At 47.2% G+C, this 14,043-nt stretch overlaps 4 protein-coding genes across 4 annotated transcripts; 2 read left to right on the top strand and 2 right to left on the bottom strand.

Moving 5' to 3' along the window:
• Window positions 1-281: 281 nt before the first annotated feature.
• On the bottom strand, window positions 282-1,285 carry F4817DRAFT_319330 (uncharacterized protein; the record flags this gene model as incomplete). Its single annotated transcript, XM_049301049.1, has 2 exons — window positions 282-1,199; window positions 1,277-1,285. The coding sequence occupies 2 exons, from the start codon at window positions 1,283-1,285 to the stop codon at window positions 282-284; spliced, it is 927 nt and encodes a 308-aa protein (XP_049155650.1).
• A 1,537-nt stretch (window positions 1,286-2,822) lies between these two features.
• Window positions 2,823-6,749, bottom strand: F4817DRAFT_233618 (KAR9-domain-containing protein). The gene has a single exon (XM_049298950.1). The coding sequence runs from the start codon at window positions 6,185-6,187 to the stop codon at window positions 2,996-2,998; it is 3,192 nt and encodes a 1,063-aa protein (XP_049155649.1). The 5' UTR covers window positions 6,188-6,749; the 3' UTR covers window positions 2,823-2,995.
• A 2,295-nt stretch (window positions 6,750-9,044) lies between these two features.
• Window positions 9,045-11,572, top strand: F4817DRAFT_348305 (uncharacterized protein). The gene has a single exon (XM_049304670.1). The coding sequence runs from the start codon at window positions 9,487-9,489 to the stop codon at window positions 11,068-11,070; it is 1,584 nt and encodes a 527-aa protein (XP_049155648.1). The 5' UTR covers window positions 9,045-9,486; the 3' UTR covers window positions 11,071-11,572.
• Window positions 11,573-11,759: 187 nt separating this feature from the next.
• F4817DRAFT_348304 (P-loop containing nucleoside triphosphate hydrolase protein) lies at window positions 11,760-13,699 on the top strand. Its single transcript, XM_049304669.1, has 4 exons — window positions 11,760-12,181; window positions 12,261-12,647; window positions 12,729-13,185; window positions 13,258-13,699. Exons 1-4 carry the CDS (start codon window positions 11,971-11,973, stop codon window positions 13,376-13,378), a joined length of 1,176 nt encoding a protein of 391 aa, XP_049155647.1. The 5' UTR covers window positions 11,760-11,970; the 3' UTR covers window positions 13,379-13,699.
• Window positions 13,700-14,043: the final 344 nt, after the last annotated feature.

Raw genomic sequence — 14,043 nt, 5'->3', positions numbered from 1 at the left:
AGTTTACTTAGTGTGCAAGTCTAGTTGACTGTTCAAGGGATAGGGGAAGAAGAAGGAGAAGGAGAAAACAAAATATAATATGGTTACTATCCAACGTATATGTCCTAATGGCTGTAAAACTGATCACAAGCAAGTGTTGCGACAATATATTGATTATACTGTTTCCGTAGTAAAGACTAGTGCATGTCTGTCATTATTCTACATCAATAAAATCGTTGATATGTATCTCTCACCCGTCTGACGCCTGTCCGACGAACTGTCAAAATACACATAAAAGGCAATTATATTCGCCAAGGAACTTCGTAACCAATCATGTAGGATATACATCTCCCAAATATAGTTTGACTTCTAGTTCCCCATAGCTTCTCAGAGACCTTTGGGTTCTTGTCTATGATTCTGTACCCACGAAATTCGTGAGTACGAGCATTGTAGAAACGTCTCGCGCCGGCGTAGTCCTCCTCGTGGATGCGGTATATATTCAGATCGAAGTAGCGATTCATAATCGAGAAGCTATTGCGCCGGCCGAGCAGGTACGACGGGAAACACGCCTCGTCCGCATCATCCCGTGCGGACTCGTGCCGCAGCCCGAGGATGTGCCCGAGTTCGTGGCAAAAGGTACCGGTCATATGCTCTAAGCACGGCTCTCCGAAACTTAATTCATACACAAATAGCCGTTGGTCCCCTAGAACGCCCGCGTAGAACGATGTGGCCAAAGCATTAGGTTCTGTACTATTACAGCTCATGTATGTAAGGCGGAATAAGGCTGGTTGGTCGTCCGGAACGTCCTGGAATTGCACACCGATATCACCTTTGTTCCATTCTATAGCTGCGTCTTTGAGACTGTTGCGAGCGTATTCTGCGGTGAAGTCGTTAGGAAAGCTGTCCTCGTCAACATTGTATGTGAGTACAGACCCCGGCGTCCACCGATATATTTGGTTGCACGCCCCTACGTTGATAAGTATATGGGCAGGGGGACTTGGCTGATATCGAGGGAAGTTTAGCCATTTCGATGCAAGACTTCTCAAGCCGGCATACGCCCGAGAGATGAAATTGAAAATAATAGGGTTTAAGGGCAGAGCGTCCCAAATTCGAACGCTGTTAGATGTGGCCTGCGGCTTTGGCTGGTTATCGGTAGTAATGTGATTTGAGTTGTCGTTTTCCACAACGTCTCGATTCGGACGAGTGCCCGAAGACGTAAACTATTGAGTGAGAAAGATAGTTAGATATACGAAATGAAAGGACAATATTTTAGTAGCTTACTACCTAGAGCACAAACCTGTTCCATTCGTTCAATCCTTTCGCATAGTCTTGTTATATACTATCAGGGGGGTATCCTTCTGTCTTAGTACCGCAATATATTTACTCCCAAGAGTCAAACTTTTAAACCATTATTGGAGAACTTTAGAAGTGATCGTAATCTTCGTTTTCCGCCGAGTCAACAATATCTGATCGTTTAATTCGAATTATGACTTTAATATTACACATAATAGGAAAATTGGCGAAAGGACGGGGTTAGTTAATATATACGTAAAGCCTAGCAAGATGTTCAACATCGCAAGATACAATTTCAGACAATTCCCGGGCCCCCAAGAAGACCCTTGCCGTTAAAGGAATACTTGTTTGAGTAAGGATTAAGCTAGAATATTCAAAAGCTTCACATCTTGCCATACTACCTAATCATAGGAAGATTTCTATATGATACTTTATATACCCGTACTTATACGTTTGTAAGATGGGTTCTATATCTACAGTTTATAACCGCGCCTGCGACCTAATATTTACAATATACATGCGGTTTCATCTAGAAAAGACGGGTTGATTCTCAGAAGTATCCTTCGAGGACCTACAGAGCTAAAAATGTACTTTCGTTCACCACCAGCGTTTCTATCATTTTTCTCCATCAAAATTGCATAATTCTGAGGTTAACATTTAAACAGGCTAGGTACTTATAGAACTCGATTACTTAGATTTAGATAAAAATAGCTAGTGGTGGACAAAGCCAGTTTTTAGCCCCTATTCAAGTCCCTGAGCAAGACGAGGAGAATAGAAGAGGGGAGGGATGGTACGTAACCGGTTAGAATTTCATTAGAAGCCGGCGTGACTATCTTTTAAAACACAACGCTATGGCTTGATACCAACTGTCAAATTTATCGACTACGCCTGCCTGCCTGCTTATCCCGACTAGCCTCTCCCATCCATACCATACGCCGCTGGACGTCGAAAACAGCGACCGATGAATGAATGCGCTACGTAGGTACAGTAGATAGTAGATATATATCGTACAACACAATGCTTGCTTCTAGTCCCGGGGTTCACCGTCCCGCTTGCCTAGAGGGACGGTGAAATACCCCTCTGTCTCACCTTGTCTTCTCGCTAAGACTCCTACGAGTCTCTCTCTCGCACATATCTCCATCTCGACATGCTCAATCTGTTCAACCTCTAGAACCACAAAAGCGCCCGCTCGCCCCTTCAGTTATATGCCAACGACTGCCTCCCTCTCCAAAGAATGCTTATAGCAGGAATGGGGTTTGGATATAATAAAAAGACATAAATAATAGGTATCACTGTGATGGGACCATTTCCATGATGACCCCTGTTGAAACCTAAAAATACCCTAAGAACGCCTTGGCCCACCTCCGCATTTACCATGCTGCGTCTACCCTCGTTTCCGCGTCAAGTATCGCGGGATGAATATGGATATGTGATGGATAATCCAAACTCCAAGGGAAACGTAGCGGCTTAGCTCGGTTGCCTCATGCCAACGAGATTCGTACTGGCCGCTAACCCGTTAACGATTGTATAACTTGAATGCTAATAAGATCGAAAGAAAAACAATAGTCCTTCGTGGTGTCATTGAAGTAGAATCGAAGACAAGGAGATAAGCCCGTCTTGCGGGACTCCGACAAACGGGATACTACAAGGGAGTGACTTGGTCCTCCGTCGTTACGCTCGCTGTGACCCGCGAGGCTATTTAGCAACATAACGTGTTCATTACCTAAAAGTGCCAACGGGGTTTGTTATCTTTTGGCTTCGATTCTATCGGAGTGCTACCCCTGTGCATAGCAGCACGTGCCGCAGCAGTGGCCTGTGGGCTGTGGCGGCCAGTTGAATCGTCCATCTTCGACTTAGGTTGAGGGAGTAAACTAATCCGGCGGTTGCTCGTTGACAAGGAACTAGCCGATCGCCTAGCATCGCTCAGACCAAAATCTAGCCTTGGCGGCTGGAGTGAAGCTCTTCGACTATCAAAGGTAGAAGACCCTTGTGTTGCGAACCGAGACTTAGCTGCCGACGGCGGAACAGATTGTCCCGCAGAAGCAGCAGCATTAATCCGGTCACGGAAGGAGAGCCGAGACGTACTCTTCCTAGGAGGTGTATCCTCAGGAGCTGGTGAGGATGAAGTTGCCATTGCTAATGGACTGCGGAGAGGAAGCTTTGAGCCCCCGGAAGACTGCCCAAGCGCGGATGCCGAGCGCACGGAAGACGTTTCTTTAGCATATGGACTGGGGGTAGTAAGGGTGAGCGGTTTGAAGTTATGTCCTACATCGGAATCATTGGTATTTGTAGAACCATTCCATCGCGGGCGGCTATCAGCGCCACTGGAATTGGATCTTGGGAGACGGGTGAGAGGTGTGACACTACCACTTCGAGGCGGCGTGGTCAGGCTAGTAGTACTCGGTTGGAATGTAGAGAGTCGAGATCCAGGGGGTCGCCGTGAAGGAGGGGCCAAACTCGAACTACTTCTACGAGCCGTAGCAGGCTGAGGTAGATGACTTCCGCCGCTTGTAGTAGTACGCCTCTTATGCTGTGTTAAGGAACTGTTTGATTCTAGACCTATGCTGGACATGACGACTGATGATGGCGGCGAACTTCCCGGAGTCTCATTGCCGCTAGCAGTAGTTGATCTATCATTCGAGAGCATACTGGAGATCGAGTCTCGTAGCTGTTGGCTATGCTTTTTAGACTGAATCTCCTCTATGGTGACGCTTAGCCTTCTCATGGATTCTCTTGCTTCCTCCCACTTGGATTCTAACTCGTTATGAAGCCGAAGAATTTCGCCGTTCACAGTAAGTCTATCCTTGACACCCTTGTCGATGATAGAGAGCACACGCTCGATTGCTGGTCCGTAATGTACCCTCTTTGCCTCGTAGCTCTCGATCTTCTTGCTCATCGCCGCGGGGCTGGAGTGCTGTAAACCTTGGTCTACTGCCTCGTACACTTTTGCCATGCTCCGGTCTACAGACTCGATCATCTTCTGAGCCTGCCTACCAGCACTGCGAAAAACGAGAACCCACTTGTCCTCGCCAAGCTCCTTTCTAAGGGATTCGGCGTCCTTCTCAAGTTTCTTGTAGCTAGCCTCCAAGCCTGTTCTCCTCATTTCCAGTTCTTCGCAGGCTGTTGGGAAGGCCCCAGAAGCTCTCGCTTCAAATACCGAGAGTCGCATGGGTAAAAAGTCTAATGATGCTCTCAGGGGTTGCATCCGCGCGAATAGTGCAAGTAAGCTCGAGTCATCTTGGGTGAGTGCAGGAGTTCCTGGAGAGCTTGGACTAAGCGGAAACGATGGCACACTAAATCGGTTATTGCGCATGACAGCTGGTGGCGTCTCTTCGATGATAGTCTCTAGGTCGCCTATATCTATTCCATCTCCACTTGAAACGGCTATCATGGATTTATGGCGCCGTTCCTCCATTTCGAATATTAATCGGCTTAGCTCGTCCATTTCATTCTGGATATCGCCTAGAACCATATTCCACAGCTCCTCCCACTCCATAGCCGTCTCGACCTGGCCTTTGACATTATTCAGAGTGTGCCGAATCTTAGCCCATGCATTCATAATAGCTTCCATCTGCGTGACCGCTTTTTGGAGATCATCGCTGGATACGCTAGCAATATCTGGCCTGCTTTGGAGCTCTTCAATAGCGCCCACGTAGACATTGATAAGCCCCTCAAATCTTGTGATGGCGTTTTCCACTTCTTCATACCCTTCTCTGCCCCCGGCCGCGGCCCATTCGACATCATCATCGCTATCTAGGCCTCCGATGACTTCAGAAGCTTTCGAGATCCAACTTCGTATCTGTTCAGCAGCACCCAGTAAGGCCTTCGCCGCCGCTTGGGCCGTGGGAATAGCGGCGACCTTACTCGACAATAACTCGGCATCGGGCAGCTGGAGCGCAGTAAGCTGGGCAAGCTGGTTAGCAAACGACGCGCGGGATATCGTATATATGGACCCTGCGCGCTGAAGACCGAGGGGATTAAAGTAGGATGGTAAGTCGGAGGTAAAATCAGCAGGAGTTGCACTCCCAGGAGGCGTATCTTTAGGGGGCAAAGGAGGTGGCGTTTCGGAGTCGTCGACGATCTCTAATTTCGGAACGCGCGAGTCTCGTTCGATGTGCTTCCTCCGAGTATCGAGCTGCGCTTTAGTGCCATTTCCATTCGTGTGGTCGGGCAATCGATATTTGTTGGTGTCCATTTCCAATGGCGGCGCCTCTATTATCTCCGGCAGTAGCTCAGGCTTGGAAGAGGACTCGGCCTGAACGAGTGAGATAGGTCTTTCTTCCTCGTTGGCACTCTTCTTCCGAAATGAGTCGCGGCTAGATCTGGACCTTAACAATTGGAGAGGTGCACCAGCACCTTTCCAAGGACGACCGCGTCGCTCGACGACAAGCTCGGTAGAATTGTTCTGATGCTTTTGGTCGAGTAGCCGCAGCTGGTCTTCCGGTAACCGGCCGACGTTTTCATGGGATGGCGATGAGGGCAAAGACGAAGCCTGTCTTTGGCCACCGAAACCTAGAGCTTTGAGACGAGCTGCCAAGCCAGGAGAAGGTCTACGTGCTTGATGATGCTTGGCCTTAATTGTGGGAGAATTATTATTATTGTTGATGTTGTTATGATAGTCGGTAGGGAGAGGTCCTAGCTGTACCAGATTGGTCGGGACGTCAGAAAATGTCAAAAGATCGAGAGGCGGGTCGGCGGCATTTTGTTGTTGCTGTTCAGGATCAGGAAATCCTGGGTCCGAAAAAGCGGAGGCCGTCGGGGTGGTGGGAGATTGGCGAGAGGAAGAAAGCGGCCGGGTGATATAGTGTTGGTCGTGGAGATGGTTTTGTGATGGTGAAGAAGCTGGCACTGCTGCTGCTGCTGCATCTGGTGCTGGTGCTTCTGCAGCTGGACCGGCTCCAAATGGGCCTGTCATTTACCGATATAAGTGATAAGTGCTTTGGAATATATCACTTTTATTTTTTTTATTATCCTTCTTTTTTTTCTCTTTTTCCTGTTCGGGATTCTTAACCCTTCTTCTCTAGCGTCTAGATGAGGCAGCAGTCTGTGTTGTTGCCCACTTCCTACTGCAGCTGCACAGACATAGGTGATGGGCTCCTTGTTTTTTTCTTGCAGCCACGGTATGATCTCCTATTTTTTTCTGGGATAGAATTACACGTAACGTGGTCGAGACGAGGAGGAATTGGCGTGTCGGCGGAGTCGTACAGGCTTGATTGGTGTGGGGGGGAGCGCGGATTCGATGTACTGTCACAAATAAAGTACAGAAGCACCTTATGTTGTTCGTTGCTTCTTCAGCGTATCCTCAGCGTATCTCCTGCCCCAGACCTTTTACAGACCTTGTACAAGTAAGAGGTACGGTACTTACACATGCGATAAGTTGCTACAACCAAATTGAACCAATAATGCTTAGTTCGCAATGAAATTTCAGGCAGGTACCTCCAAAGGTAAAGTACCTCCCCCTTTCAGAACGCAGTACCGTACTTGTGTAGCACCTAGCGCAGGCAAGGACGTGCGAAAAGCTTCCACTCAGGCCGCCGTCTAATGTCTAATGACTTCCAATTCTAAGGGCCCGGTGGGTCAGAACCAATTCCGGCGTATATTGGTAATTCAGCACTGTCGCCGGTCGGTAATTGGTCCGTATTCTTTAAAACACCCGTCTTCAAGCCTATCCGAAGCGATCGAAAAGTCCTCGATGATTCTACCCGGGTCGAGAGAGGCCAATCACCTTGGTCACTTTATGTAACTAGTAGAAGATACGACACTAGTTTGGCGTTGTTGATTTTTATTTTTATGGTGTTCGTATCGGAGCTGCAGGTCGGAAGGCGTAGAACGAATGGCTACGCGTATGTTTGATTATAAGTCAACGTAAGGGCCTTTAGGTCGCTAGTTGCGTGGTAAGCTTGAAAACGAAGGTAAAGATGACAAAGTTTTCGTCTGTGTTAAGTTAAGAAGTGTCAATGCCCAACCAGTTCAACTTCCAAGCCACCTTAGCTGTCTCGGACCGTTGCACTCGGTCGGAATGAATGAAAAAGCAATGATTCAGGCATCTGCCATAAACCAGTCAATTGGATATTGGCTTGCATATGATGCATATGATGCATATGATACTAATACAATATAAAATATAATACATAGGGAATCACCAAAAGAGGGAGACGAAGATGGTAAAAGGTGGAAATAAAGCAGCAAAATAACTTCGTCTTCTAAGGCTTCGTTTTTGTTTTATTAATAGTCAGCGAGGCAACTTGAAACTTTTCCTTCTCTCCTTACCCCCGGGCGACAGCCATTTGTTCATCAGACCCAGTCTCTAGTGAGAATGCCCCAGCAGCCCATCAGCCCGTCAGCCCAGCTACATAGCAGAAAACAGTACCTCTGTAGGTATGTATATATGTAGTGAGGTGGTAATAACGAGAAATCAGTGTGGAGATAATAGCGACAAGGTTCCCTTTGCGGATCGTGACATGTCCAGACTCTCCCGCCTTACAGTGACGAACCGGTTCGGCATATCATCGCAACGCTTCCCTCATTTAGCGTTGAACCCATCCTTTATGTCGCCTTGCCATTTAGTCAAAGATCTCACTGCCCGTCCCTTGTAACCATTATGACAGTAAATATTGAAGAATAATACCTAGAAGTGTCTCGTGCACGCAAACCCCCGAGCATGCCACATGGTTTACGTTAAAGCTCATGGTTAAGACAGCTAGGACCGCAAGGACCAGGCCACCCAGCATATCTTATTCCGGGCCAGCTTTGCTAGGATCGGGAAAGACGCAAAATGAAACATTACGACGCTGCAGGATTCCATCGAAATGAGGATGTGAATTGAACATATCTATTCACAAGTCTCCGAGTACCTGGTAGTAAATTTATGATCAATGAAAATTATGTCAATAATATCTAAGATATGTAAAGTTAATTCTTCATTAGGTAGTTATGTCAATGGTTTTCATAGATCATATGGTACTGGCAGACTGGGTACCTAAGCTATCCTAGGCCTTACGTCATCATACTGATTCTCAAATAGATATAATTAACTTGCCTAGGGGTAAGTCTGGTCGTTACATAGAAAGTAAAGTATCCCCGGCTTCTAGAAACGCTATCACACGCATTATGCATTACCTTGCTGCAGGACTGACAGTTGTCTATACGCTATTCGTGCTATTCGCGGGGTAATTGAGCAATAGAATGTTGCTGATGTAGAGAGAAAGCATTAGACACAGTTACACAGCTTGTCAGACATCTCGATGAAAAAAACAAACCACCGTAATTAAAGGAGAAAGGGGGGATCCGTAGCGTCAGACAGGCTTTCGTACTCAACAATGTAATTAAATTTTATTGCCCAGCCCAACTAGACGAACGCACCGACTTCGATTACACAGTAGCTTAGCTTTCTAAACATCTAAACAATACCTACCTAAGTACGAAGTAGCTACAAAGTCATTATTATGTTGAATGATCGTCACCTTTATGAATACTACTAATTTAGTTGAGGTGAAGACACATAAAGAATCCGAATGTGAAAGGATTCACATTCATGGAGTTGTGTTGGGTAATAAGAGATGATAAGGTACTAATAAGAGCATAAAAAAGGGGCAAAAGACGGCTATCCCATTTCGTTTTACGCGTCTCCACTAACCGAGGACCGGCTCGACGCGAATAGAATAACCACCTTACTAAAAAAACGATTGTATATATGGTAATCTTCTATATATGACCCCTGGTTCCTTCCCCGAAGTCCCACTTCCTTACGGATGTGCTGAATAACTGGGTAGCGCTAGGCACGAAGTAGATAAGGTAAGATGTTCCTTAATAGCCTTAATTGCCTTAATTGATTCTCATGGGGGGGAAACGGAAAACGGGAAACGGCCACATGTGTGATTGTTTATTCCTTATTCCCCGATACATGACTCGACATCGACCCTCGTTTCATATCATTTACTTTCTTCATATCTCTCGTGGATGCACAAGCTCATTCGAATATCAGGCAACGCTCTTTTGACAGACTATAACTACCTAGGAGTATCTAACCCGAAGCTGTTGAACAGCCTTGACCCACGCTCATTTGGCCCTGCGCTCTCCGCCTTTCGTTTTTTTCGCCTTTCTATTCTGATATCGAAACCTCCTCCGCGATTCGATCAACACCGCAGCTACTAAATTTAAACCGCTGTCTTCCCCAGCCAGATTACTAAAACCCCATATTTCAGGGCATCAGTCATGGCAACTAACCAAAATGAGCGACCAACCTTTCGCCGCGACTCTCCCTCACCCGAGAGAGCCCCTCGTCCAGCCATAGGTTCTAACAGGGCAGACTCGGCTCGGATTCTTTCGACCACATCATCCGCCTCTCGTGCCTCGAGTGCTGACGGTTCGTATCGAGATTCACTAGTTAGTGATACATCTAGGCTGTCTTCTTCAAGCTACGCCTCATCGCGTTTGTCTACAATAAGTCTAGATAGGCCTCTAAAGAGACGTGGTTATACAAAACCGCAAAGGACAGACTTTGCTACCAGTGCAAGGCATCGAGAGAGTGTTCTGAGTTTGGGAAGTATATCTCATCTTCAGTACTACTTTGCAAGGACAGGGCTGTTAGATGGAAAAGGAGGGCAGCTAGCAAGAAAAAGACACCCGAGAGCCACGTTAGACTTATCACTGTTGGATCCCTCTGCCGTGCTAAACCAGAAAGCCTCCGGCTCGGATGTAGACTCTTCTTCCTCCATAGGCAGCAGCCCAGACCTTGGTGCTCAGAGTTTTGGTAATGGTCTCATGGTTGAGTCACCCAGTGAAGACCAAGAGGGATTCTATTGGGATGATTTCGAAGATCCAGATATGGATGTCTTACCACCAACTACAAGCACCTATAATCATCGGGAGAAACATATTCCTAAACCTCCCACGGCTGAAGAGATGAAAGCAGACCTAACGAAGGCGCTGGACGCTGCCTCGAAAACACTTGTAGAGGCGGCGCCGATAAATTCGTCAACTCGATCTCCAGGGCATGCCAAGCCAACGCAAACGATGTACGAAGTCCAAGGAGTACAATTGCTCGACGTGATGACACTAGCTATTCGCGCTGCAAAGATCTACTACACGGCGCACGAGCATCCAGACCGTTTGGACTCTATCAAGTCCGAAAAAGAGATACGCTCGGAGCTGCTTTCTGTCATGGAGGTATTAAAACACATGGCAACTAGGTGTTTTGCCGGCGGTCCTCGTGGCGAAGAGCACAATACGATGACTTCATGGATCGAAAGTATACGCACCATGCTTCGCAGAGAGGAAGAGATAGAGAAGGCCGAACGTGCCGAGAGGGCTAGCTGGACGTGGATAAAGGGTGACTGGTCGGGAAGAGAAATCGAGCGCGAGATTGCGTTTTTAAGCTCGATCGACACCGAAGCTGAACCGTTGCCTCTGTGGACGCCAGTTGGCGAAGCGACACAGTTGCCAACCCCATTCCTAGAGAGCCTGCAGAACGGTCTAAAGCTTGTTAAGCTTCATAACACAGCAGTCAAGAAGTCACGGCGACGCTTTGGCGCCATTGGAACCTTCCACACGGACACACAAAAGCCGTATCGGTGCGCAGAGAACTTGCGATACTGGATTAAAGCGGCCGAGCTGCGATATGAAGTGATGCTGAAGGTGGACGTTATGGGAGTAGTCTACAACACCGACCCCCAAGTATGGGTAGACTTCGAGGCGGCAATCTGGAAATGGTGCCGGACGGTGCGAGAGGAGATCACAACCGAGTGGGAAAAAGCAGAAGCAGAAGCCGAAGCCGAAGCCGAAGCCGAATCACAATGACGGATGTGTGTTTATCATTTGTGTGTTTATCATTTTTTTTTCTTTTTACGAGTTCACGTTTATGACGTTCTACACAGAAAGTTCCGTCTCCGGAACTTTGCAGAGTCACTGTATCAGCTCAGTTGCTGGTAACCATGCTACATATATAGGTAACAAGGACGCTGCTGCATCACGATTTACACCATATACCCCAGGAGCATATTGGCTGCACTGTATTATTTTGATCCTCATCGAGAGGTTTAAATTGCAGGATAAGTTAATGAACGATCAAACTTTATATTTTTAATCAACTTCGACTATAGCAGATAATTAGCTTGTTTAGCTAAGTTTTGAGATACACAATACTTTAGCCTTTAAAGCAATGGAAATTATTCCCAAGTCATTCATCATTAGCATATACATGTATTATAGATTATAGATACCTTTTTTTACCTTCAATGTTGTTAATATTACGAGAGGCAGTACATAGCATGTAATAATTATCATTATTCTCTTCTATAAATGAAATTGTATTGTCACCTACCTGTGTTAATCAACATTCAAATCCATGTAGACATGTAGACATATGAGTGTAGATTACGTAATGTATCCACTCAGGTACACATATCACGTACGTAGTGCGGCAGAAGTTCGGGCTACAGTGGGTCCAAGTTTAGCAGGCCCGACCAGGCAAACGGAAGCTTCATCAGCTACCAGCAACGGCTAACGGCCTCGTCTTTAAGCCTTTAAGCTCCATCTAATTAACTTTCCATCCGCAAACCCATTCCGATTCCCTGCACGACACCATTTATTCTCAACACGTCAGCGACCTACATTTCTTCCAAACGAATACTCGGTGTCCATCATTTGTTACTACCATTTAATCCTCTTCCGAATCCGTATCATCATCAACCACCGACCATGGCCTCGGACCAAGAACGGGACCATGCGCTCCAAGCGCTCCGAGCCAAGCTCATCGAGTCGCGAGAATGGGAATCGAAGCTCAAAGCCTTGCGCGTGGAAATCAAAGGATTAGAGAAGGAGTTCAACCAGACCGAAGAGAACATCAAGGCCCTGCAAAGTGTCGGGCAGATTATCGGTGAAGTCCTAAAGCAGCTGGATGAGGAAAGATGTACGTCGCTACCGCCACCAACCCAAACTACTTGGAACCTCCGTTAGAAATACATACTGACTTCAGCTTGTTCCTGTAGTTATCGTCAAGGCCTCTTCAGGTCCCCGATACGTCGTCGGATGCAGATCGAAAGTCGACAAGGCCAAGCTGAAGCAGGGAACTCGTGTAGCGCTCGATATGACGACGCTGACAATCATGCGAATGCTACCTCGAGAAGTTGACCCCCTCGTCTACAACATGTCACTGGAGGACCCCGGCCAAGTCTCTTTCGCTGGTATCGGTGGTCTCAACGACCAGATCCGCGAGTTACGTGAGGTCATCGAGTTACCGCTGAAGAACCCGGAGCTATTCCTAAGAGTGGGTATCAAGCCGCCCAAGGGTGTGCTGCTATATGGACCTCCGGGTACAGGAAAGACGCTGTTGGCAAGAGCTGTAGCTAGCAGTTTAGAGACGAATTTCTTGAAAGGTATGCCTAGAACTTCTATTCTACATTATACAACTATGCTAGTTATCTAGTTTGGCTAATGCTTGGATTCTACACGGATAGTCGTTTCCTCAGCTATCGTCGACAAGTACATCGGCGAATCGGCGCGACTTATACGAGAAATGTTCGGGTATGCCAAGGAGCACGAGCCGTGCATCATATTCATGGACGAGATCGATGCCATCGGCGGTCGACGGTTCTCGGAAGGTACTAGTGCGGACCGAGAGATCCAGCGCACGCTCATGGAGCTACTCAACCAGCTAGACGGTTTCGACTACTTGGGCAAGACCAAGATTATCATGGCCACGAACCGACCCGACACCCTGGATCCCGCATTACTACGTGCCGGTCGTCTCGACCGAAAGATCGAGATCCCGCTGCCGAACGAGGTCGGCCGTCTTGAGATTCTCAAGATTCATGCCCAAAGCGTCGTCACTGAAGGCGAGATTGACTTCGAGAGCGTAGTCAAGATGAGCGATGGCCTGAACGGGGCCGATCTTCGAAACGTGGTCACGGAGGCGTAAGTTTTACATCCCCTGCCTAGCGGTTTATACTATACAAAAAAAGATGTGCTAATCCTTCAATTTTACAGCGGTCTATTCGCGATCAAGGCCTACCGAGACGCCGTCAACCAAGACGATTTCAACAAGGCGGTTCGAAAGTTAGCGGAAGCGAAGAAGCTGGAAGGCAAGCTAGAGTACCAGAAGCTATGAGACAAGAGCCACAGGTATAGCTAGTATTTGGAAGGGGAGGACCTATTCAGCGGGACGCATCTCTCTAACTCGTTTCTAGCGAGCCGTTAGGGAGTCAGACCGAACAACGCATCACGAGGCAGTATCAGTAGTTGGTAGCTATTCCCGCCTATTTTCCTGCGTAGGCGGGTTTCTAAAGCCCCGGCCAACTGCATAAGTAGACTAAGCCTCAGTGTACGATTATCAAATATGTAGAAAGCAGGCGAGGTCTCTCAGCGGCCTCGCTAATAATATGATCAAGGACACGATCTTATGAGCTTATTGTGTTTCCCTTGCCTTCCCCTTTTTTCTTACTTGTCTTGCAAACGTTATCATCACATCAATATTCTAGTACGGCTTACAGGTAACTAGGGAGCACGGGGTCGGTTTATTTGGCCGTAATCGGTCTCGTGTAAAGCGTTGTTGTTGAGGGATGTTGTAGAATTTTTTCGTTACACTTTGCTGTTGGCAGTCGTGTATTGCAACCCAGCAAACACTTCTGGGTCTTTTTTTATGCGACGCCTGTAGTACGGGAGACGTTATACCGTAGGTAAGATCATGATTATATGTATATACGGCTATCTACGGATACATCCGTAGAGTTCTATTTGTTTTGATCAGGTAACGTGAGTAGGTAATCTCTATGT

The sequence above is a fragment of the Daldinia loculata genome (genome assembly GCF_022478755.1).
Source record: "Daldinia loculata strain CBS 113971 unplaced genomic scaffold F4817scaffold_58, whole genome shotgun sequence".
NCBI classification, from domain to species: Eukaryota; Fungi; Ascomycota; class Sordariomycetes; order Xylariales; family Hypoxylaceae; genus Daldinia; species Daldinia loculata.
This window is presented reverse-complemented; position numbering and strand designations above follow the sequence as displayed.

Bases quoted from the DNA above. Each gene is read 5' to 3' on its own strand.
- F4817DRAFT_233618 (XM_049298950.1), bottom strand. From the start codon at position 6,187: ATGACAGGCCCATTTGGAGCCGGTCCAGCTGCAGAAGCACCAGCACCA.
- F4817DRAFT_348305 (XM_049304670.1), top strand. From the start codon at position 9,487: ATGGCAACTAACCAAAATGAGCGACCAACCTTTCGCCGCGACTCTCCC.
- F4817DRAFT_348304 (XM_049304669.1), top strand. From the start codon at position 11,971: ATGGCCTCGGACCAAGAACGGGACCATGCGCTCCAAGCGCTCCGAGCC. The intron at 12,182-12,260 runs GTACGTCGCTAC...TTGTTCCTGTAG, and splicing joins GCAGCTGGATGAGGAAAGAT to TTATCGTCAAGGCCTCTTCA. The intron at 13,186-13,257 runs GTAAGTTTTACA...TCAATTTTACAG, and splicing joins CGAAACGTGGTCACGGAGGC to CGGTCTATTCGCGATCAAGG.